At 49.5% G+C, this 23,453-nt stretch overlaps 1 protein-coding gene across 1 annotated transcript in view; it reads right to left on the bottom strand.

The window, feature by feature from the left end:
• LOC140122760 (uncharacterized) overlaps window positions 1–14,329 on the bottom strand; it is a 34,899-nt gene extending 20,570 nt beyond the window's left edge. The window contains exon 1 of the mRNA XM_072143954.1: window positions 14,144–14,329. Within this exon, the coding sequence (XP_072000055.1) occupies window positions 14,144–14,314 (171 nt within the window). The 5' untranslated portion in view covers window positions 14,315–14,329. The remainder of the gene's footprint in view (window positions 1–14,143) is intronic.
• Window positions 14,330–23,453: the final 9,124 nt, after the last annotated feature.

The raw sequence follows: 23,453 nt of genomic DNA, 5'->3' as shown, positions 1-23,453 counted from the left end.
CTCATAGACTGTAAGCTCTTGTGTCCCCCCCTCATCCTCATAGACTGTAAGCTCTTGTGTCCCACCCTCATCCTCATAGACTGTAAGCTCTTTTGTCACCCTCTCATCCTCATATACTGTAAGCTCTTGTGTCCCCCCTCATCCTCATAGACTGTAAACTCTTGTTCTCTGATGCTCCTGTGATGTCTCTGATGCTCATGTGATGTCTCTGATGCTCATGTGATGTCTCTGATGCTCATGTGATGTCTCTGATGCTCATGTGATGTCTCTGATGCTCCTGGGATGTCTCTGATGCTCCTAGGATGTCTCTGATGTTCCTGGGATGTCTCTGATGTTCCTGGGATGTCTCTGATGTTCCTGGGATGTCTCTGATGCTCCTGGGATGTCTCTGATGCTCCTGGGATGTCTCTGATGTTCCTGTGATGTCTCTGATGTTCCTGTGATGTCTCTGATGTTCCTGTGATGTCTCTGATGCTCCTGGGATGTCTCTGATGCTCCTGGGATGTCTCTGATGCTCCTGGGATGTCTCTGATGTTCCTGTGATGTCTCTGATGTTCCTGGGATGTCTCTGATGCTCCTGGGATGTCTCTGATGCTCCTGGGATGTCTCTGATGTTCCTGTGATGTCTCTGATGTTCCTCTGATGTCTCTGATGCTCCTGGGATGTCTCTGATGTTCCCGGGATGTCTCTGATGTTCCCGGGATGTCTCTGATGTTCCCGGGATGTCTCTGCTGTTCCTGTGATGTCTCTGGAGTCTCAGCGATGTCTCTGCTGTTCCTGTGATGTCTCTGGAGTCTCAGCGATGTCTCTGCTGTTCCTGTGATGTCTCTGGAGTCTCAGCGATGTCTTTATTGTTTCTGAGAATGACTGTAGTTCCTGTTGCCTGCGCTGTACACAGTTTATACTCTTTTTCTGTCGTACTTTGCACGTCCTCTTTAGTGCTGACTGCTTTTACAGGTATAAGAAGTGTCTGTACATTTGTGCCGCCTGTGACCCTTTTGTGTTGTGGCTGCACTATTCTTCACGCAACACAAATATCTGCTGAATGGGGCGCCCGGTGCTCAATCGGACCGATCGCAAGATTTAACTTGCAAAGTCCAAATGTGTCGCATGCCCCATGTTAAAGGTGTACCTAAACAAAGTGTCATGCAGAATCATGCAGAACGAGCGTCAGAAAATCTGTCGCCCCTGCACACTACCCAGGTAACTGCACCTACTACAAACTGCACATAGTACACACTGCACATAGTACACACCCTGCACATAGTACACACCCTGCACATAGTACACACCCTGCACATAGTACACACACTGCACATAGTACACACACTGCACATAGTACACACCATGCACATAGTACACACACTGCACATAGTACACACCCTGCACATAGTACACACCCTGCACATAGTACACACCCTGCACATAGTACACACCCTGCACATAGTACACACACTGCACATAGTACACACACTGCACATAGTACACACCCTGCACATAGTACACACCCTGCACATAGTACACACCCTGCACATAGTACACACTGCACATAGTACACACACTGCACATATTACACACCCTGCACATAGTACACACCCTGCACATAGTACACACACTGCACATAGTACACACCCTGCACATAGTACACACCCTGCACATAGTACACACCCTGCACATAGTACACACACTGCACATAGTACACACTGCACATAGTACACACTGCACAAAGTACACACTGCACATAGTACACACTGCACATAGTACACACCCTGCATATAGTACACACCCTGCACATAGTACACACTCTGCACATAGTACACACACTGCACATAGTACACACTGCACATAGTACACACTCTGCACATAGTACACACTCTGCACATAGTACACACTCTGCACATAGTACACACTCTGTACATAGTACACACTGCACATAGTACACACTGCACATAGTACACACTCTGCACATAGTACACACTCTGCACATAGTACACACTCTGCACATAGTACACACTCTGCACATAGTACACACTGCACATAGTACACACTGCACATAGTACACACCCTGCACATAGTACACACTCTGCACATAATACACACTCTGCACATAGTACACACTGCACATAATACACACTCTGCACATAATACATACTGCACGTAGTACACACTGCACATAGTACACACTGCACATAGTACACACTGCACATAGTACACACTGCACATAGTACACACTCTGCACATAGCACACACACTGCACGTAGTACACACTGCACGTAGTACACACTCTGCACATAGTACACACTGCACATAATACACATCCGGCACATAGTACACACCCGGCACATAGTGCACACCCGGCACATGGTACACACTGCACGTGGTACACACTACACGTGGTACACACTACACGTGGCACACACTGCACATGGTACACACTGCACATGGTACACACTGCACATAGTACACACCCTGCACATAGTACACACTGCACATAGTACACGCTGCACATAGTACACAGGACACTGCACATAGTACACACTGCACATAGTACACACTGCACATAGTACACGCTGCACATAGTACACACTTCTCCCTTCATAGTAAATGTTTGGCAATTTTGTGATGTTTTATTTTTTGTAATTCTTCAGAATAATTGAACAATAACTGCCCGGTGATGAGCCAATAAAACCACACACTAGAGGAAGAAGCGAGAAGCCGGAAGCCTTGTGTAATCTTGAGGTTAAAATACCAAAAAACATTTCAAGTATATTTTATTAGTATTATTGCTATAAGTATAATAGCTTTTCTATTTCGCTTTAACCCCTTCCTGGCTGGGCACGTGACTCACCTCTTGTACAGTGCAGTATAATAAATGGTTTGTCTGGAATAATATTATAGAGAACATTTCCTCAGATTACGTCTTCTATCTCAGGCTGCGCCATCTTAGTGTTTGGGTCGGACCAGGTGACACCAGATCAGTTACTATGCATTAGAATCGGAGCTGGGGTGCAGTGACCCAGTTCAGCCACTACACAGAGAATGGCGCTGTCTGCTTTCTGCCTTACGCTTTTCCTATAATTTCCTGACATTTCCTGTCGCTTCCCGGCTGAGGTCCGCCGGAGTTCACCTTCTTCTTCCTGGTGTATATAAGTGCATTTTCTTGCGACACAATTTTGAATGTTAAATCCTGCGCTCAGTCCGAATCAGTCGGGTTGTCCGATGGCCAAGACCCCGATTTGTGTCGCATGAAAGTTGTCTCGATTGCGTCAAAATTTGATTGCGTGCCCCAGCTGCGGAGCAAAACGGAAAAAGTCGGGATACCCGATGAAAATGCGGACCCTTAGTAAATGTGCCCCATAGAGATATAACGATAGAAATAAAAAATGTCCCATGCAGCTAGCCCCCCTACTGATAATGAAATGCCCCATGCACCCTGCCCCCCTACTGATGATGAAATGTCCCATGCAGCTAGCCCCCCTACTGATGATGAAATGTCCCATGCAGCTAGCCCCCCTACTGATAATGAAATGCCCCATGCACCCTGCCCCCCTACTGTTGATGAAATGTCCCATGCAGCCACCCCCCTACTGATAATGAAATCCCCCATGCACCCTGCCCCCCTACTGATGATGAAATGTCCCATGCAGCTAGCCCCCCTACTGATGATGAAATGTCCCATGCAGATAGCCCCCCTACTGATGATGAAATATCCCATGCAGCTCGCCCCCCTACTGATGATGAAATGTCCCATGCAGCCACCCCCCTACTGATAAAGAAATGTCCCATGCAGCTAGCCCCCCTACTGATGATGAAATGTCCCATGCAGCCACCCCCCTACTGATGATGAAATGTCCCATGCAGCTAGCCCCCCTACTGATGATGAAATGTCCCATGCAGCCACCCCCCTACTGATAAAGAAATGTTCCATGCAGCTAGCACCCCTACTGATGATGAAATGTCCCATGCAGCCAGTCCCTCTACTGATAATGAAATGTCCCATGCAGCCACCCCCCTACTGATAAAGAAATGTTCCATGCAGCTAGCACCCCTACTGATGATGAAATGCCCCATGCAGCTAGCCCCCTACTGATGATGAAATGCCCCATGCAGCCACCACCCCTACTGATGATGAAATGCCCCATGCAGCTAGTCCCCCTGCTGATGATGAAATGCCCCATGCAGCCAGTCCCTCTACTGATGATGAAATGTCCCATGTAGCCAGCCCCCTATTTATGACAAAATGCCCCATGCAGCTAGCCCCCCTACTGATGATGAAAAGTCCCATGCAGCTAGCCCCCCTACTGATGATGAAATGTCCCATGCAGCCACCACCCCTACTGATGATGAAATGTCCCATGCAGCTAGACCCCCTACTGATGATGAAATGTCCCATGCAGCCAGCACCCCCTACTGATGATGAAATGTCCCATGCAGCTAGCCCCCCTACTGATGATGAAATTCCCCCTGCACCCAGCCCCCTACTGATAACGAAATGCCCCATGCAGCTAGCCCCCCTACTGATGATAAAATGTCCCATGCAGCTAGCCCCCATACTGATGATGAAAAGTCCCATGCAGCCACCCTCCTACTGATGATGAAATGTCCCATGCAGTTAGCCCCCCTACTGATGATCAAATGTCCCATGCAGCTAGCCCCCTACTGATGATGAAATGTCCCATGCAGCTAGCCCCCTACTGATGATGAAAAGTCCCATGCAGCCACCCACCTACTGATGATGCAATGTCCCATGCAGCTAGCACCCCTACTGATGATGAAATGCCCCATGCAGCCACCCCCTACTCATGATGAAATGTCCCATGCAGCCAGCACCCCCTACTGATGATGAAATGTCCCATGCAGCTAGCACCCCTACTGATGATGAAATGCCCCATGCAGCCACCCCCCTACTCATGATGAAATGTCCCATGCAGCCACCCCCCCTACTGATGATGAAATGTCCCATGCAGCTAGCCCCCCTACTGATGATGAAATGTCCCATGCAGCTAGCCCCCCTACTGATGATGAAATGCCCCATGCATCCAGCCCCCTACTGATGATGAAATGTCCCATGCAGCTTGCACCCCCTACTGATGATGAAATGTCCCATGCAGCTAGCACCCCCTACTGATGATGAAATGTCCCATGCAGCTAGCCCCCCGACTGATGATGAAATGTCCCATGCAGCTAGCCCCCTACTGATGATAAAATGTCCCATGCAGCTTGCACCCCCTACTGATGATGAAATGTCCCATGCAGCTAGCACCCCTACTGATGATAAAATGCCCCGTGCAGCCACCCCCCTACTCATGATGAAATGTCCCATGCAGCCAGCACCCCCTACTGATGATGAAATGTCCCATGCAGCTAGCCCCCCTACTGATGATGAAATGCCCCATGCATCCAGCCCCCTACTGATGATGAAATGTCCCATGCAGCTTGCACCCCCTACTGATGATGAAATGTCCCATGCAGCTAGCACCCCCTACTGATGATGAAATGCCCCATGCAGCCACCACCCCTAATGATGATGAAATGCCCCATGCATCCAGCCCCCTTACTGATGATGAAATTCCCCATGCTGCCAGCCCCCCTACTGATGATGAAATGTCCCATACAGTCACCCCCCTACTGATGATGAAATGTCCCATGCATCCAGCCCCCTACTGATGATGAAATGTCCCATTCAGCTAGCTCCCCTACTGATGATGAAATGCCCCATGCAGCCACCCCCCTACTCATAATGAAATGTCCCATGCAGCTTCCACCCCCTACTGATGATGAAATGTCCCATGCAGCTAGCCCCCCTACTGATAATGAAATGACCCGTGCACCCAGCCCCCCTACTGATGATGAAATGTCCCATGCAGCTAGCACCCCTACTGATGATGAAATGCCCCATGCAGCCACCCCCTATTCATAATGAAATGTCCCATGCAGCCAGCACCCCCTACTGATGATGAAATGTCCCATGCAGCTTGCACCCCCTACTGATGATGAAATGTCCCATGCAGCTAGCCCCCCTACTGATAATGAAATGTCCCATGCACCCAGCCCCCCTACTGATTATGAAATGTCTCATGCACCCAGCCCCCCTACTGATAACGAAATGCCCCATGCAGCTAGCACCCCCTACTGATGATGAAATGTCCCATGCAGCCACCACCCCTGCTGATAATGAAATGTCCCATGCAGCTAGCCCTCCTACTGATGATGAAATGTCCCATGCAGCTTGCACCCCCTACTGATGATGAAATGTCCCATGCAGCTAGCCCCCCTACTGATAATGAAATGTCCCATGCACCCAGCCCCCCTACTGATTATGAAATGTCTCATGCACCCAGCCCCCCTACTGATAACGAAATGCCCCATGCAGCTAGCACCCCCTACTGATGATGAAATGTCCCATGCAGCCACCACCCCTGCTGATAATGAAATGCCCCATGCAGCTAGCTCCCCTACTGATGATGAAATGTCCCATGCAGCCACCCCCATACTGATAATGAAATGTCCCATGCATCCAGCCCCCTACTGATGATGAAATGTCCCATGCAGCTAGCTCCCCTACTGATGATGAAATGTCCCATGCAGCTAGCCCCCCTACTGATGATGAAATGTCCCATGCAGCTAGCCCCCCTACTGATGATCAAATGTCCCATGCAGCTAGCCCCCCCACTGATGATGAAATGTCCCATACAGTCACCCCCCTACTGATGATAAAATGTCCCATGCATCCAGCCCCCTACTGATGATGAAATGTCCCATTCAGCTAGCCCCCCTACTGATGATGAAATGTCCCATGCAGCTAGCCCCCCTACTGATGATGAAATGTCATATGCAGCTAGTCCCCCTACTGATGATGAAATGTCCCATGCAGCCAGCACCCCCTACTGATGATGAAATGTCCCATGCAGCTTGCACCCTCTACTGATGATGAAATGTCCCATGCACCCAGCCCCCCTACTGATGATGAAATGTCCCATGCAGCTAGCTCCCCTACTGATGATGAAATGTCCCATGCAGCCAGCCCCCCTACTGATGATAAAATGCCCCATGCACCCTGCCCCCCTACTGTTGATGAAATGTCCCATGCAGCCACCCCCCTACTGATAATGAAATCCCCCATGCACCCTGCCCCCCTACTGATGATGAAATGTCCTATGCAGCTAGCCCCCTACTGATGATGAAATGCCCCATGCAGCCACCCCCCTACTCATAATGAAATGTCCCATGCAGCTTCCACCCCCTACTGATGATGAAATGTCCCATGCAGCTAGCCCCCCTACTGATAATGAAATGACCCGTGCACCCAGCCCCCCTACTGATGATGAAATGTCCCATGCAGCTAGCCCCCCTACTGATGATGAAATGTCCCATACAGTCACCCCCCTACTGATGATGAAATGTCCCATGCATCCGGCCCCCTACTGATGATGAAATGCCCCATTCAGCTAGCTCCCCTACTGATGATGAAATGTCCCATGCAGCTAGCCCCCCTACTGATGATGAAATGTCCCATGCAGCTAGCCCCCCTACTGATGATCAAATGTCCCATGCAGCTAGCCCCCCTACTGATGATGAAATGTCCCATACAGTCACCCCCCTACTGATGATGAAATGTCCCATGCATCCAGCCCCCTACTGATGATGAAATGTCCCATTCAGCTAGCTCCCCTACTGATGATGAAATGTCCCATGCAGCTAGCCCCCCTACTGATGATGAAATGTCCCATGCAGCTAGCCCCCCTACTGATGATCAAATGTCCCATGCAGCTAGCCCCCCTATTGATGATGAAATGTCCCATGCAGCTAGCCCCCCTACTGATGATGAAATGTCCCATGCAGCTAGCCCCCCTACTGATGATGAAATGTCCCATGCAGCTAGCCCCCCTACTGATGATGAAATGTCCCATGCAGCTAGCCCCCCTACTGATGATGAAAAGCCCCATGTAGCTAGCCCCCCTACTGATGATGAAATGTCCCATGCAGCTAGCCCCCTATTGATGATCAAATGTCCCATGCAGCTAGCCCCCCTACTGATGATGAAATGTCCCATGCAGCTAGCCCCCCTACTGATGATGAAATGTTCCATGCAGCTAGCCCCCTACTGATGATGAAATGTCCCATGCAGCTAGTCCCCCTAATGATGATGAAATGTCCCATGCAGCTAGCACCCCTACTGATGATGAAATGTCCCATGCAGCTAGCACCCCTACTGATGATGAAATGCCCCATGCAGCCAGCCCCCTACTGATGATGAAATGCCCCATGCAGCCACCCCCCTACTCATAATGAAATGTCCCATGCAGCTTCCACCCCCTACTGATGATGAAATGTCCCATGCAGCTAGCCCCCCTACTGATAATGAAATGATCCCGTGCACCCAGCCCCCCTATTGATGATGAAATGTCCCATGCAGCTAGCACCCCCTACTGATGATGAAATGCCCCATGCAGCCACCACCCCTACTGATGATGAAATGCCCCATGCATCCAGCCCCCTACTGATAATGAAATGTCCCATGCAGCTAGCCCTCCTACTGATGATGAAATGTCCCATGCAGCTAGCCCCCCTACTGATGATGAAATGTCATATGCAGCTAGCCCCCCTACTGATGATGAAATGTCACATGCAGCTAGTCCCCCTACTGATGATGAAATGTCCCATGCAGCCAGCACCCCCTATTGATGATGAAATGTCCCATGCAGCTTGCACCCTCTACTGATGATGAAATGTTCCATGCAGCTAGCCCCCCTACTGATAATGAAATGTCCCATGCACCCAGCCCCCCTACTGATGATGAAATGTCTCATGCACCTTGCCCCCCTACTGATGATGAAATGTCCCATGCAGCTAGCCCCCCTACTGATGATGAAATGTCCCATGCAGCCAGCACCCCCTACTGATGATGAAATGTCCCATGCAGCTTGCACCCTCTACTGATGATGAAATGTCCCATGCACCCAGCCCCCCTACTGATGATGAAATGTCTCATGCACCCAGCCCCCCTACTGATGATGAAATGTCCCATGCAGCTAGCTCCCCTACTGATGATGAAATGTCCCATGCTGCCAGCCCCCCTACTGATGATGAAATGTCCCATGCAGCCACCACCCCTACTGATGATGAAATGCCCCATGCAGCCACCCCCCTACTCATAATGAAATGTCCCATGCAGCCAGCACACCCTACTGATGATGAAATGTCCCATGCAGCTTCCACCCCATACTGATGATGAAATGTCCCATGCAGCTAGCCCCCCTACTGATGATGAAATGTCCCATGCAGCTAGCCCCCCTACTGATGATGAAATGTCCCATGCAGCCACCACCCCTACTGATGATGAAATGTCCCATGCAGCCACCCCCCTACTGATAATGAAATGTCCCATGCAGCTAGCCCCCCTACTGATGATGAAATGTCCCATACAGTCACCACCCTACTGATGATGAAATGTCCCATGCATCCGGCCCCCTACTGATGATGAAATGCCCCATTCAGCTAGCTCCCCTACTGATGATGAAATGTCCCATGCAGCTAGCCCCCCTACTGATGATGAAATGTCCCATGCAGCTAGCCCCCCTACTGATGATCAAATGTCCCATGCAGCTAGCCCCCCTACTGATGATGAAATGCCCCATGCAGCTAGCCCCCCTACTGATGATGAAATGTCCCATGCAGCTAGCCCCCTATTGATGATCAAATGTCCCATGCAGCTAGCCCCCCTACTGATGATGAAATGTCCCATGCAGCTAGCCCCCCTACTGATGATGAAATGTTCCATGCAGCTAGCCCCCCTACTGATGATGAAATGTCCCATGCAGCTAGTCCCCCTAATGATGATGAAATGTCCCATGCATCCAGCCCCCTACTGATGATGAAATGCCCCATTCAGCTAGCTCCCCTACTGATGATGAAATGTCCCATGCAGCTAGCCCCCCTACTGATGATGAAATGTCCCATGCAGCTAGCCCCCCTACTGATGATCAAATGTCCCATGCAGCTAGCCCCCCTACTGATGATGAAATGTCCCATACAGTCACCCCCCTACTGATGATGAAATGTCCCATGCATCCAGCCCCCTACTGATGATGAAATGTCCCATTCAGCTAGCTCCCCTACTGATGATGAAATGTCCCATGCAGCTAGCCCCCCTACTGATGATCAAATGTCCCATGCAGCTAGCCCCCCTATTGATGATGAAATGTCCCATGCAGCTAGCCCCCCTACTGATGATGAAATGTCCCATGCAGCTAGCCCCCCTACTGATGATGAAATGTCCCATGCAGCTAGCCCCCCTACTGATGATGAAATGTCCCATGCAGCTAGCCCCCCTACTGATGATGAAATGCCCCATGCAGCTAGCCCCCTACTGATGATGAAATGTCCCATGCAGCTAGCCCCCTATTGATGATCAAATGTCCCATGCAGCTAGCCCCCCTACTGATGATGAAATGTCCCATGCAGCTAGCCCCCCTACTGATGATGAAATGTTCCATGCAGCCACCACCCCTACTAATGATGAAATGCCCCATGCATCCAGCCCCCTACTGATGATGAAATGTCCCATGCAGCTAGCCCCCCTACTGATGATGAAATGTCATACGCAGCTAGCCCCCCCTACTGATGATGAAATGTCCCATGCAGCTAGTCCCCCTACTGATGATGAAATGTCCCATGCAGCTAGCACCCCTACTGATGATGAAATGTCCCATGCAGCCACCCCCCTACTCATAATGAAATGTCCCATGCAGCCAGCACCCCCTACTGATGATGAAATGTCCCATGCAGCTTGCACCCCCGACTGATGATGAAATGTCCCATGCAGCTAGCCCCCCTACTGATAATGAAATGTCCCATGCACCCAGCCCCCCTACTGATGATGAAATGTCTTATGCACCCTGCCCCCCTACTGATGATGAAATGTCCCATGCAGCCACCCCCCTACTGATAATGAAATGTCCCATGCACCCAGCCCCCCTACTGATGATGAAATGTCCCATGCAGCCACCACCCCTACTGATGATGAAATGTCCCATGCAGCCACCCCCCTACTGATAATGAAATGTCCCATGCAGCTAGCCCCCCTACTGATGATGAAATGTCCCATGCATCCAGCCCCCTACTGATGATGAAATGTCCCATGCAGCCACCACCCCTACTGATGATGAAATGCCCCATGCAGCTAGCCCCCCTATTGATGATGAAATGTCCCATGCAGCTAGCCCCCCTACTGATGATGAAATGTCCCATGCAGCTAGCCCCCCTACTGATGATGAAATGTCCCATGCAGCTAGCCCCCCTACTGATGATGAAATGTCCCATGCAGCTAGCCCCCCTACTGATGATGAAATGCCCCATGCAGCTAGCCCCCCTTTTGATGATGAAATGTCCCATGCAGCTAGCCCCCTATTGATGATGAAATGTCCCATGCAGCTAGCCCCCTACTGATGATGAAATGTCCCATGCAGCTAGCCCCCCTACTGATAATGAAATGTTCCATGCACCCAGCCCCCCTACTGATGATGAAATGTCTCATGCACCCAGCCCCCCTACTGATGATGAAATGTCCCATGCAGCTAGCCCCCCTACTGATGATGAAATGTCCCATGCAGCCAGCCCCCCTACTGATGAACAAATGTCCCATGCAGCTAGCCCACCTATTGATGATGAAATGTCCCATGCAGCCACCACCCCTACTGATGATGAAATGTTCCATGCAGCCAGTCCCCCTACTGATGATGAAATGTTCCATGCAGCCAGTCCCCCTACTGATGATGAAATGTCCCATGCAGCTAGCACCCCTACTCATAATGAAATGTCCCATGCAGCCAGCACACCCTACTGATGATGAAATGTCCCATGCAGCTTCCACCCCCTACTGATGATGAAATGTCCCATGCAGCTAGCCCCCCTACTGATGATGAAATGTCCCATGCAGCTAGCCCCCCTACTGATGATGAAATGTCCCATGCAGCCACCACCCCTACTGATAATGAAATGCCCCATGCATCCAGTCCCCCTACTGATGACAAAATGCCCCATGCAGCTAGCCCCCCTACTGATGATGAAATGCCCCATGCAGCCACCACCCCTACTGATGATGAAATGCCCCATGCAGCCAGTCCCTCTACTGATGATGAAATGCCCCATGCAGCCAGCCCCCCTACTGATGATGAAATGCCCCATGCAGCCAGCCCCCCCTACTGATGATACAAAGTCCCATGCTGCTAGCCCCCTACTGATGATGAAATGCTCCATGCAGCTAGCCCCCCCTACTGATGATGAAATGCTCCATGCAGCCACCACCCCTACTGATGATACAAAGTCCCATGCAGCCAGCCCCCCTACTGATGATACAAAGTCCCATGCAGCCAGCCCCCCTACTGATGATACAAAGTCCCATGCAGCTAGCCCCCCTACTGATGATACAAAGTCCCATGCACCTAGCCCCCCTACTGATGATGAAATGTCCCATGCAGCGTCTCCACGTATAAAAAGTAAACTTCCATACTCATCTTCCGGCGGTCCCCGATGCTCCCTGCAGCTCCTCTTCTTTCTTCTCTTTGTGTGTAACAGGGGGCAGAGACAGGTCCATGTGCTCTTCCCACAGGCTCACACTATAACATCATCAGTGACGACATCCCTGCATCATAGTGTGAGCCGGTGGGCAGAGTGCATGGACTGCTCCCTGTTACATGCAAAGAGAAGAAAGAAGAGGTGCTGCAGGGAGCATCGGGAGAGCCAGAAGGTGAGTATGGAAGTTTATATTTTTATACACACGTGTATAAGCCGAGTTGTGGTTCTTCAGCACACTTTTTCTGCCGACAAACTTGGCTTATACACGAGTATATACGGTATAAATAAATTCATTTTCGGAGGAGAGAGATTAGAGAGCAGAAGACGATTAGTAGGGAGTTATAGTAGTCTAGACAACAGTGAATCAGAGCAAGAATTGGCATTTTAGAGGTTTTGACAACAAACAAATCCCCCCCTAGACAATAAACATGTCAGACATTGAGCATGCCCCCCAAACATTGAGCATCTCCCCCCCAGACATTGAGCATGCCCCTCCAGACATTGAGCATCTCCCCCAAGACATTGAGCATGCCCCTCCCCAGACATTGAGCATCTCCCCCCCAGACATTGAGAATGCCCCTCCCCAGACATTGAGCATCTCCCCCCAGACATTGAGCATGCCCCCCCAAACATTCAGCATCTCCCCCCAGACATTGAGCATGCCCCTCCCCAGACATTGAGCATCTCCCCCCCCAGACATTGAGCATGCCCCTCCACAGACATTGAGCATCCCCCCCCCAGACATTGAGCATCTCCCCCCCAGACATTGAGCATGCCCCTCCACAGTCATTGAGCATCTCCCCCCCAGACATTGAGCATCTCCCCCCCCAGACATTGAGCATGCCCCTCCACAGACATTGAGCATGCCCCTCCACAGACATTGAGCATGCCCCTCCACAGACATTGAGCATCTCCCCCCCAAAAGAGGATGTTTCTGTTTTTTAATTTCAATTAAAAATTTTTTATAACAAAAGTGTAAAAAAGTTGCATAATTTGCCATACTGTCGCTATCTAGTGGGCGGTGCTCATTACTAGGGGCAGCCCTCAGTGTCAAATTCCAAATAAAGATGGAAAATACTAAAGCCGATATAATTACCCCGGTACCCCCTGCCACCGGTGGTGCCAGGAAGAGCCGGGTACAAAGCCAGAACATAGAGAAGGAGAGCGGCTCTAACAGGGAGGAGCAGCAACAACAACGTTTTCTCTAGCTGATGACAAACCCGATGCAAGCTGCAGTTATTGCCCTGGAATAGCCCCCTAAAAGTGCGCTGTCCCAGCACAGTAACCGCGAGCTACTGCTGTTTTCTGTATCTAAAAATAGGAGAGACTGCACATAATTTTTTATTATATATTTTTTTTTTTTGCCACAACTTGAAAAAACAAAACAATGTGGGGTTATTATTGGTAATAGATGAATTGGCTGGACATGGCTTCTTCCCTTCATTCACATCTTATAATATCTCAACAGGTGTAAGACATGTGACAGACGTGTGATGTGGGGATCCCCTGTAAGTCTCTGCTAGTAATGAGAGGATCATAGTCACTGCATCTACAATGTGGACAATACCTGAGGATGTGCTGATGTCTCTGATGCTCCTGTGATGTCTCTGATGCTCCTGTGATGTCTCTGATGCCCCTGTGATGTCTCTGATGTTCCTGTGATGTCTCTGATGCTCCTGTGATGTCTCTGATGCTCCTGTGATGTCTCTGATGTCCCTGTTGCTCGCGCTCTGCACATTTTATACTCTTCCACATTTTCCTTTATGGTATCATGTTTTATTTTTATCAATTCTTCAGAATAATTAAGCAATCACTGCCCGGTGATGAGGGACAGAGATAAGCAAGAAGCCGGAGGACTTGTGTAATTCTTTGGGGTCAAATACCAAAAAACATTTAAATAATTTAGCTTTTCTATTTCGCTTTAACCCCTTCCTGGCTGGGTACGTGACTCACCTCTTGTACAGTGCAGTATAATAAATGGTTTGTCTGGAATAATATTATAGAGAACATTTCCTCAGATTACATCTTCTATCTCAGGCTGCGCCGTCTTAGTGTTTGGGTCGGACCAGGTGACACCAGATCAGTTACTATGCATTAGAATCGGAGCTGGGGTGCAGTGACCCAGTTCAGCCACTACTCAGAGAACGGCGCTGTCTGCTTTCTGCCTTATTCTTTGCTTATTATTTCCTTACATTACAGGGCAGCGTCGGTCACTCCTGTCTGTATGAAAAAGTTTCAGGGGTCACAATTGCAGGTGATAATTGTTTAACTGGTTAAGGACCGGGCCCTTACCTGTTTTTTCATGTCCATTTTTCACTCCCCACCTTCAAAAATCTATAACTTTTTTATTTTTACACGTAAAGAGCTGTGTGATGGCTTGTTTTCTGCGCAACAAATTGCACTTCATAGTGATGGTATTAAATATTCCATTCCATGTACTCGGAAGCGGGAAAAGAATTCCAAATGCAGTGAAAATGGTGAAAAAACGCATTTGCGCCATTTTCTTGTGGGCTTGGATATTACATCTTTCACTGAGCGCCCCAAATAACAGGTCTACTTTATTCTTTGGGTCGGTACGATTAAGGCGATACCAAATTTGTATAGGTTTTATAATGTTTTCATACATTTACAAAAATTAAAACCTCCTGTACAAAAATTATTTTTTTGATTTTGCCATCTTCTGGCGCTAATAACTTTTTTATACTTTGGTGTACAGAGCTGTGGGTGGTGTCATTTTTTGCTAAATTTGATAATGACATGGACAGGAAACAGCAGGGGCAGCATGCATGGATGCCTCTGAGGCTACTTAATCGCACCATTATGCCAAAATTATGGGCAACAGCATGGCCATGACAGAGTGACAGAATGAAGCTAGATAGCATCTAAAACATCCAATAATTGACCCTGACACTATAGGGGACGGCATGCAGAGGCAGCGGCAGCAGCGGCAGGCTAGAGAGTGTCATGGCGACATACCCTAAATGGACTCAGGCTTCACCAAAGGAGGTGAGCAAGAGGCGCTGAAATGATTTCCTATGTGAACAAAAGGTTGACGGTATATTTAGTCGATAACACAGCATGGTGGCGACATAGTGACCAAGTTCCATAACGTATCTGGTGAAACACCCGAAAAATTAGCCTGACACAGCTCTTTTGATAAGGGGACGACATGTGGAGGCAGCCATGGAGACGACTTCCATGATTATGAGCGACAGTATGGGGCATCCATATTGCGCTGCTATGATTGCAACTTCAGGTCTCCAGCGTGGCGGTGACAGATGGGCCGAGTTCCATTATGTATCTGGTGAAACACCTGAAAATTCGGCCTGACACAGCTCGTTTGATAAGGGGATGATGTGCTGCATATCCTCTCGTGCTCCAGCGTCTGGGGTATAGACAGTTGAAACTTGCGCATGGAGACATTGCTGGACGCTGTGGAGGAGAAATGGACAGGAAACAGCAGGGGCAGTATGCATGGATGCCTCTGAGGCTGTCTAATCTTGGGATGGAGCTGGCGGTCCGCTGCCAGGCGAGCTTTCTCCTGTCCAAGCCCCTGCCTCTCGGCTACTCCCCAAACAGCACTTCTAAGAACCTTTTGTATAAGATCAAGTGTAGTAGCGTTCTTATAAGTTTAGGATATAGCAGGTGAGGGGAATGTAAACAGATGAGCAAGAAGCGCTGAAATAATATCAGTAAATGATAAAACTTTGCCAGTATATTTTGTGGATTACACAGCAGGGTGGCGACAAAGTTAACAAGTTTGATGTGAAACATATGAAAACAACCCAAAATTCTGCCTGACACAGCTCATTTGATAAGGGGACCACGTATGGAGGCAGCTATATGGACGACTTTTGGAGGCAGCTATGGCGGTGACGTGTGGAGGTAGCAATGGAGACAACGTGTGGAGCCAGCTAAAAAGACGACGTGTGGAGGCTGCTATGGAGACAATTTCATTTGGATAGTGCCTGTATGTGGCAGTCCAAAAAAGTTTTCAAACCAGAGGAGCAGGTAGGTGGTCCTCCAGAAAAATTAAATAGATTGAGTGCCTGTATGTGGCACTCCCAAAAATTGCTTAAAACAGAGGACCGGGTAGGTCGGCCCTGGCAAAAAATAGCCAGTTTCCTCTGCTTTAGTCTACAAAGAGGAGGAGAAGGAGGACAATGAGGAGGAGGAATGCATACATTATTCAGGTTGAACTTCTTTCACCTGGTGGAGAATGGAAATCCGGAGAAATCCAGGCTTTATTCATCTTGATAAGCGCCAGCCTGTCAGCGCTGTCAGTCGCCAGGCGTGTACGCTTATCGGTGATGATGCCACCAGCTGCACTGAAAACCCGCTCGGACAACACGCTAGCGGCAGGGCAGGCAAGAACCTCCAAGGCGTACAGCGCCAGTTCGTGCTACATGTCCAGCTTTGAAACCCAGTAGTTGTAGGGAGCTGTGTGATCATTTAGGACGATGGTATGGTCAGCTACGTACTCCCTCACCATCTTTCTGTAAAGATCAGCCCTACTCTGCCGAGACTGGGGACAGGTGACAGTGTCTTGCTGGGGTGACATAAAGCTGGCAAAAGCCTTGTAAAGCGTACCCTTGCCAGTGCTGGACAAGCTGCCTGCTCGCCTACTCTCCCTCGCTACTTGTCCCGCAGAACTACGCCCTCTGCCGCTAGTGCTGTCAGAAGGGAAATACTGTTTCAGCTTGTGCACCAGGGCCTGCTGGTATTCATGCATTCTCACACTCCTTTCCTCTCCAGGGATGAGAGTGGAAAGATTTTGCTTGTACCGTGGGTCCAGGAGAGTGAATACCCAGTAATCGGTGCTGGAATAAATTCTTTGAACGCGAGGGTCACGGGATAGGCAGCCTAGCATGAAATCTGCCATATGCGCCAGAGTACCAACGCGTAAGAATTCGCTCCCCTCACTGGCCTGACTGTCCATTTCCTCCTCCTCCAACTCCTCCAATTCCTCTTCTTCTGCCCATACACGCTCAACAGTGAAGGACTCAACAATGGTCCCCTCTTGTGTCTCGCCAACATTCTCCTCCTCTTCCTCCTCCACCTCCACCTCCTCCGATATGCGCTGAGAAACAGACCTAAGGGTGCTTTGGCTATCAACAAGGGAATCTTCTTCCCCCGTCTCTTGTGAGGAGCGCAAAGCTTCCGACTTCATGCTGACCAGAGAGTTTTTCAACAGGCCAAGCAGCGGGATGGTGAGGCTGATGATGGCGGCATCGCCACTGACCATCTGTGTTGACTCCTCAAAGTTACTCAGCACCTGACAGATATCAGACATCCACGTCCACTCCTCATTGTAGACTTGAGGAAGCTGACTGACCTGACTACCAGTTCTGGTGGAAGTTGACATCTGGCAGTCTACAATCGCTCGGCGCTGCTGGTAAACTCTGGATAACATGGTCAGTGTTGAATTCCACCTCGTGGGCACGTCGCACAACAGTCGGTGAGCGGGCAGTTGGAGGCGGCGCTGCGCTGCCCTGAGAGTGGCAGCATCTGTGCTGGACTTCCTGAAATGCGCACAGATGCGGCGCACCTTCGTGAGCAAATCAGACAGATTGGGGTATGTCTTGAGGAAACGCTGAACTATCAGATTTAACACATGGGCCAGGCATGGCACATGTGTCAGTCTGCCGAGTTGCAGAGCCGCCACCAGGTTATGGCCGTTGTCACACACAACCATGCCTGGCTTCAGGTTCAGCGGTGCCAGCCACAGATCAGTCTGCGCCGTGATGCCCTGTAATAGTTCTTGGGCGGTGTGCCTTTTATCGCCTAGGCTCAGCAGTTTGAGCACCGCCTGCTGTCGCTTAGCGACGGCACTGCTGCTGTGCCTAGAGCTACCGACTGATGGCGCCATGCCCACGGATGGTCGTTCGGAGGAGGAGGTGGAGGAGGGGTGGGAGGAGGAGGAGGCATAGTAGGCCTCAAACACCTGGACCGAGGTAGGCCCCGCAATCCTCGGCGTCGGCAGTATATGACCAGCCGCAGGGTCACACTCGGTCCCAGCCTCCACCAAGTTAACCCAATGTGCCGTCAGAGATATATAGTGGCCCTGCCCGGCAGCACTCGTCCACGTGTCCGTGGTCAGGTGGACCTTGTCAGAAACGGCGTTGGTCAGGGCACGGATTATGTTGTCTGACACGTGCTGGTGCAGGGCTGGGACGGCACATCGGGAAAAGTAGTGGCGGCTGGGGACCGAATACCGAGGGGCGGCCGCCGCCATGAGGCTGCGAAAGGCCTCGGTCTCTACTAGCCTATAGGGCAGCATCTCCAGGCTTAGCAATCTGGAGATGTGCACATTAAGGGCTTGGGCGTGCGGGTGGGTTGCACTATATTTGCGTTTCCGCTCCAGCGTCTGGGGTATGGAGAGCTGAACGCTGGTGGATGCTGTGGAGGATCGTGGAGGCGACGATGGGGTTTTTGTGGCAGGGTCCTGGGCAGGGGGCTGACTATCAGCTGACACAGGGGAAGGAGCAGTGGTGTGCACGGCCGGAGGTGAACGCGCTTGTTGCCACTGAGTGGGGTGTTTAGCATTCATATGCCTGCGCATACTGGTGGTAGTTAAGCTAGTAGTGGTGGAACCCCTGCTGATCCTGGTTTGGCAAATGTGGCACACCACAGTCCGTCGGTCATCCGGTGTTTCCTTAAAGAACCTCCAGACTTCTGAAAATCTAGCCCTCGCCGCAGGAGCCCTCGCCACGGGAGCTTCACTAGTTGACACATTTGGCGCTGATGCACCAGCTCTGGCCCTGCCTCTCCGTCTGGCCCCACCACTGCCTCTTCCAACCTGTTCTGGTCGAGGACTCTCCTCCGTCTCAGAAGCACTGTGTTCACCCGGCCTCTCAACCCTGCTTGGGTCTGTCACCTCATCATCCTCCGATCCCTCAGTCTGCTCCCCCCTCGGACTTCCTGCCCTGACAACAACTTCCCCACTGTCTGACAACCGTGTCTCCTCATCGTCGGACACCTCTTTACACACTTCTTCCAGTACGTCAACAAGGTCATCATCACCCACAGACTGCGACTGGTGGAAAACCTGGGCATCGGAAAATTGCTCATCAGCAACCAGACAAGTGGTTTGTGACTGTGGGAAGGGTCCAGAAAACAGTTCCTCAGAGTATGCCGGTTCAAATGGCAAATTTTGCTGGGAGGGGGCAGACTGAGGGGGAGGAGGCTGAGGTGCAGGAGCTGGAGGAGTGCCGATTTCGGTGACATGGGTGGACTGCGTGGAAGACTGACTGGTGGACAAATTGCTCGAAGCATTGTCGGCAATCCACGACATCACCTGTTCGCACTGTTCTGGCCTCAACAGTGCTCTACCACGAGTCCCAGTAACTTCAGACATGAACCTAGGGAGTGTAGCTCTGCGGCGTTCCCCTGCTCCCTCATAAGCAGGTGGTGTCTCACCCCGCCCAGGACCACGGCCTCTGACCCCTGCAGTAGTTGGACGCCCACGTCCCCGCCCTCGTCCTCTACCCCTAGCCCTCGGGTTAAACATTTTGAAAATGAGAGTTATAACTTGAATTTTTTTTTTAACTTTTTTTTTTTTTTTTTTTTAACTTTTTTTGTGTTTTTTAGTTTTTAAAACCAAACGATGCTATCCTATTGCTATGGCTATTTTATAGCCAAGTATGAAAGCACACTGCTATGCCAGATGAGATGACGCTGAGTTATGAAAAAAATAAACGTAAAATAAAAAAGGAAATGGCAGACTGTGCCTAATTGAAATACAACCCCGGGCCCTAATAAATTTTCCCACTTCGGTCTTTGCGATGGATATGTGCGTCACTAAAACACAGTGGTCGCAAGTCTGACTCCAAATTGCTCACAATTTGCTAGTAGATGCACTGCAACAATTACAGCCACCAGCAGATCAACCAGAAATCAAATATATATATAACGCTACTGTAGGCGTAATTAAGCCGTTTGTATTCTCCTATGGCTATTTTCTAGCCAAGTATTACAGCACACTACTATGCCAGATGAGATGACGCTGAGTTATTAAAACAATAAACATAAAATAAAAAGAAACTGGCAGACTGTGCCTAATTCTACTCAAACCCCTAATAAATTTTCCCACTTTGGTGTTTGAGGTGGATATGTGTGTCACTAAGAGCTAAACACAACGGTAGCAAGTCCCCCTGCAAATTCCTCACAATATGGTACTAGCTGCAAATAAAAAAAAAAAAAAATTATAACGTTATTGTAGCCCTAAGAAGGGCTGTTGGGTTCTTTTAGTATCACTCCTGCCTAACAGTAAGCTAATAGAACACCCTAACGCTTTCCCTGACCAGCAGCAGCTCTCTCCCTAGCGGCATCCAGACAGAGAATGATCCGAGCAGCGCGGGCAGCGGCTAGTCTATCCCAGGGTCACCTGATCTGGCCAGCCAACCACTGCTATCTACGTGTAAGGGTACCACGTCATGCTGGGTGGAGTGCAGAGTCTCCTGGCTTGTGATTGGCTCTGTTTCTGGCCGCCAAAAAGCAAAACGGCGGGAGCTGCCATTTTCTCGAGCGGGCGAAATACTCGTCCGAGCAACGAGCAGTTACGAGTACGCTAATGCTCGATCGAGCATCAAGCTCGGACGAGTATGTTCGCTCATCTCTACTAACAATCCATTGATGTGAAGGACACTGTGTTATACCCAATTTCCCCTGTGAGGGTGCTGTGTGGAAACAAAAAGCTAGGTTTCCCAGCGATCACAGCTGATCACTGGTGGATGTAATAGGGGGGGTAGTCTTTGTGATCAGATTACCAATAAAGGGGTCCTCCCGTGGCCGAACTGATTAGAGACCGAAATTGGAGGTTCATAAGGAACTGGAGTTGACGGCAGAGGGGAAAGGTCTTCCTCATGGAAGGGCTGGGAATAAACATGATGAAGGTCATGGACTTCTTTTTTGTTTCCAGGTTTATTTCTAAGTTTAGTGCCTTTGCATTTGGTTCTAAACCACAAAACCTACAGAAAAAATTGCTCAATTTGCACTGTATATTTTTGTTACAGATAAGATATATGTAAAATCCCATCGTCTCACCCAGTTACTGTGTACTGCAATGCAATCACTGCCATCAGCTAAAACTATGACTATGTGGACGTACTCTCACTCCGAAAAAGAAATACTGGATGATGTGAGGCGTAATTAAAGGAAGTTTGTGGCAGAAGATCTAGTGATGAATAACACAGAAAGTCCAGCTCACCTGCTGCCCGTGTAGATTGCCCGACAAGGCGCGGATGACCCTTGTGTGAGGGCTTGGTAAACTGTGCAGGAAAAAAGCATTCCAAATCCAGCCGTGTCAAAGGAAACTTGAACTTTATTGAGGCATATCGTTAAAATCCATGCATGTCATTGGCCAACATGATGGTTGAGGGGGTTTATCATTTTCTTAGAAATCGGTGGACATCCCCACCAACAGTGGTAAACCCCCCCCAATTTGGCCTCATCCTTTCCAACACAGATTGCTGCCCTTGATGTTACTAAATTTCTTTAGAAAGCACACTCACATATGTTCTTTGTCTAAACATTTCAGAACACAACTAAAAATTTCTTTTGGCAAGGGATAGAAAAGTGACTGGTTCGATCAGAAGAGGTGACATAAAGAGAAAACTTACCAATAGGGAAACTTATTGGATGTTTATTCTTGATACAAGGGCTCCAGGGGGCTGGATAGTAGAATGGATTCAATTACCTGCAACTAGTTTCCTTCTTTCCCCCTAAGATTTAGGTCCCATTCAGTGAGCAAGGAATAAAGATTTTGCTATTGTGGAATAATGTTCCTCTTCGGCCTCCGTAGAATGTCTTTTGCAACTTGTTTTTTTATATGTTTTTATCATTTAAGTTAATTTAGTGGATTATGTGTTCCAGCAATTTTGGTGCATTTTGGGACGAGTTCCTCCCACGGGAAACCATTGCCGTTAGATCAATGTTGTTGATGAAGACTAAGGCTCATTGCCGAAACGCATCGATCTTTGTTGCGTTATATTGTACCCATGTCAGTGTGTTTTCTAAAGAATACATTTTGGAGAGATATCGAACCTCCGAGTGCTGGATCTGTTTTATTTTTGGCATCTATTATATTTAGGTATTTATGTGTTTATTGAGGTTAAGGCTGATGGAGAGTGAATGAAACAACTCAGGTTCAGGGTTGGGTGTGTTAACTGATGGTCAAACGACGAGATGTTCAGTCTTGAAAGATAAAGTTTCAAGCAGAAGTATATAGCTGGGGGTCATCAGCAGAGAGATGAGACTGTAAACCAAATCTGCTGATGGTTTGTCTGTTGGGGGAAGTATAGAGGGAAAAGAGAAGAGGACCCAGGACTGAGCCCTGAGGAACCCCAACACTGAGAGGAATAGGACCTAGGACTGAGCCCTGAGGAACCCCAACACTGAGAGGAAGAGGACCTAGGACTGAGCCCTGAGGAACCCCAACACTGAGAGGAGAGGACCTAGGACTGAGCCCTGAGGAACCCCGACACTGAGAGGAAGAGGACCTAGGACTGAGCCCTGAGGAACCCCAAGACTGAGAGGAAGAGGACCTAGGACTGAGGCCTGAGGAACCCCAACACTGAGAGGAATAGGACCTAGGACTGAGCCCTGAGGAACCCTGACACTGAGAGGAAGAAAACCTAGGACTGAGCCCTGAGGAACCCCAACACTGAGAGGAAGAGGACCCAGGACTGAGCCCTGAGGAACTCCAACACTGAGAGGAAGAGGACCCAGGACTGAGCCCTGTGGACCCCGACACTGAGAGGAAGAGGACCTAGGACTGAGCCCTGAGGAACTCCAACACTGAGAGGAAGAGGACCTAGGACTGAGGCCTGAGGAACCCCAACACTGAGAGGAATAGGACCTAGGACTGAGCCCTGAGG

Source organism: Engystomops pustulosus, chromosome 3, assembly GCF_040894005.1.
Source record: "Engystomops pustulosus chromosome 3, aEngPut4.maternal, whole genome shotgun sequence".
NCBI classification, from domain to species: domain Eukaryota; kingdom Metazoa; phylum Chordata; class Amphibia; order Anura; family Leptodactylidae; genus Engystomops; species Engystomops pustulosus.
Note: the sequence above shows the minus strand (reverse complement) of the source record. Positions and strands in the feature narration are given on the sequence as shown.